We start from the raw sequence: 1738 nt of genomic DNA, 5'->3' as shown, positions 1-1738 counted from the left end.
TTATAGGTTTCCGGTAAAAGTCCTAACAGAAATATTTCTGGTTTCAACTCATTACATTGTTGTATCATCTCTTCCAACCATTTTTTTCCCAGAGCTATTGCTATTCTATTACTTTGGAGTATGTCCCATTCAACTTCAATGGGATTTATTTCTGAGTAGATATGTAAAGGACAGCACCATCCATCATACCATCTGTCGATCATTCACAAGAGGCAGAAATTCACAGGTCTGGAGATTCCCCCAATATCAGGTCTGTCCAATGACTTGTACTTCAATGCGGTTGTTGGAAGGAAGTTTCAGAAACCTGAACCTATGTCCCAACTTCTTCATATTCAGAGAGTATATGATGGGATCTCCTAGTGAATTAATGGTGATCATCATTACCGTGAGGTTTCTGAATATATAGATAGCTCGAGAATGCTCACTGGGACATTGTTGAGTGGCTGAATCAAACACAACCCCAGCGAAGAAAGGAGCGTAGGAAAACAAAGCCAGAACCCAAATCAGCACACTGGTTCTGGCAACCTGGACTTCAGCTAGGCGGTAGGTAGCGTGGCACTGCCCCACAGTTTCCATACTTCCTTTGTGTTTCCTCAAAAAGATGATGATGTTTAGGTAAGTGAAGAGTGGTAGAACTAACACCACTAGACAGTGAGGAATAGTGATGAAGGTGAGATAGTCCATGCACAACGGACTGTACAGAGCGGAGATCTTATCCTTCTCCAAGCAGTTCCACCCCATTAGAGGCATGAACCCCAAGGAGAAGGCACACGCCCAAATACCCAAGGCGGTACTCAAAATCTGGTTCCTGGTAATTCGGCATCTCATCCTCAGACTTCTGGATACAGCCAGGTAGCGTTCGATCCCAATGATGACTAGGTTATAAATGGTGGCCAGGATCGACATGGCGTAGAAGGCGTAAGCTCTGAGAAGTTCCTTGGACCCCACCACGGTGCTTTGAGGGTCCGTGATGAACAGCATGGCGATCCAGAAGCCTGAAGAACCGCAGAGGAAGTCGGAGACGGCCAAGTTGCAGAAAAGGATGAAGATGGGTTTGTGAAACTCCTTGGAGAACACCATCCCAAGGACCACTCCTGAGTTGAAGACGGCGGAGAGGAAGGTGATGAGAAGTTGAGGGATGCCCAAGGCCAACACCAGGGGGCGATTCCATATGAGAGCAGTGATGTTGTTTAAACAATCATGCTTCCGGATCATGGTGAGGATCAGGCCTTGAATCTCAGACAACCATCCAAGCTGAGATGCTAAAGATCAGAGGCAAGACGTCAGAATGGAAGGCTGGAACTAAGATCCCAGGTCAAAGGCGAGATCAGGAAAGGCGCAGATTGTTTATTCACACACTTTCTGGATCTTGGAAGAAAACTTTTTTGGTTGAAAGGCTGGGATCCTTACTGCCATCGAAGATATTCCAAATCGTGGACTCTTGTCGATCGTATAAGGCCACCGCTCACCCAGCTAAAGATGTAGGTGAACCTGAAGATTTAAAGGTTCTCCAAAACACCTCAGAGCAAGCGAAGAAGCAATGGGTGGAAGATCATTTAAGAGAGATCCAACCTGAAAATAAGGGGAAAAAAAATCCTGACCAGTTAGAACAATTAATCAGTGGAACAGCTTGCCTCCAGAAGTTGCGGGTGCTGCTTCATCACTGGAGGTTTTCCAGAAGAGATTGAACAGCCATTTGTCCAAAATGGTATAAGCATGGGGTTGGACTAGAAGATCT

General features: G+C 45.7%; 1 protein-coding gene across 1 annotated transcript; it reads right to left on the bottom strand.

Moving 5' to 3' along the window:
- Positions 1–246: 246 nt before the first annotated feature.
- LOC139308350 (lysophosphatidic acid receptor 3-like) lies at positions 247–1215 on the bottom strand. Its single transcript, XM_070931862.1, has one exon. The coding sequence runs from the start codon at positions 1213–1215 to the stop codon at positions 247–249; it is 969 nt and encodes a 322-aa protein (XP_070787963.1).
- Between the last annotated feature and the right edge of the window lie 523 nt (positions 1216–1738).

Source organism: Pituophis catenifer, unplaced genomic scaffold, assembly GCF_029215685.1.
Source record: "Pituophis catenifer annectens isolate HBS135680 unplaced genomic scaffold, rPitCat1.0.hap2 SCAF_1, whole genome shotgun sequence".
Classification (NCBI taxonomy): domain Eukaryota; kingdom Metazoa; phylum Chordata; class Lepidosauria; order Squamata; family Colubridae; genus Pituophis; species Pituophis catenifer.
This window is presented reverse-complemented; position numbering and strand designations above follow the sequence as displayed.

Coding starts and splice junctions, on each gene's coding strand:
- LOC139308350 (XM_070931862.1), bottom strand. CDS start 1,215: ATGATCCGGAAGCATGATTGTTTAAACAACATCACTGCTCTCATATGG.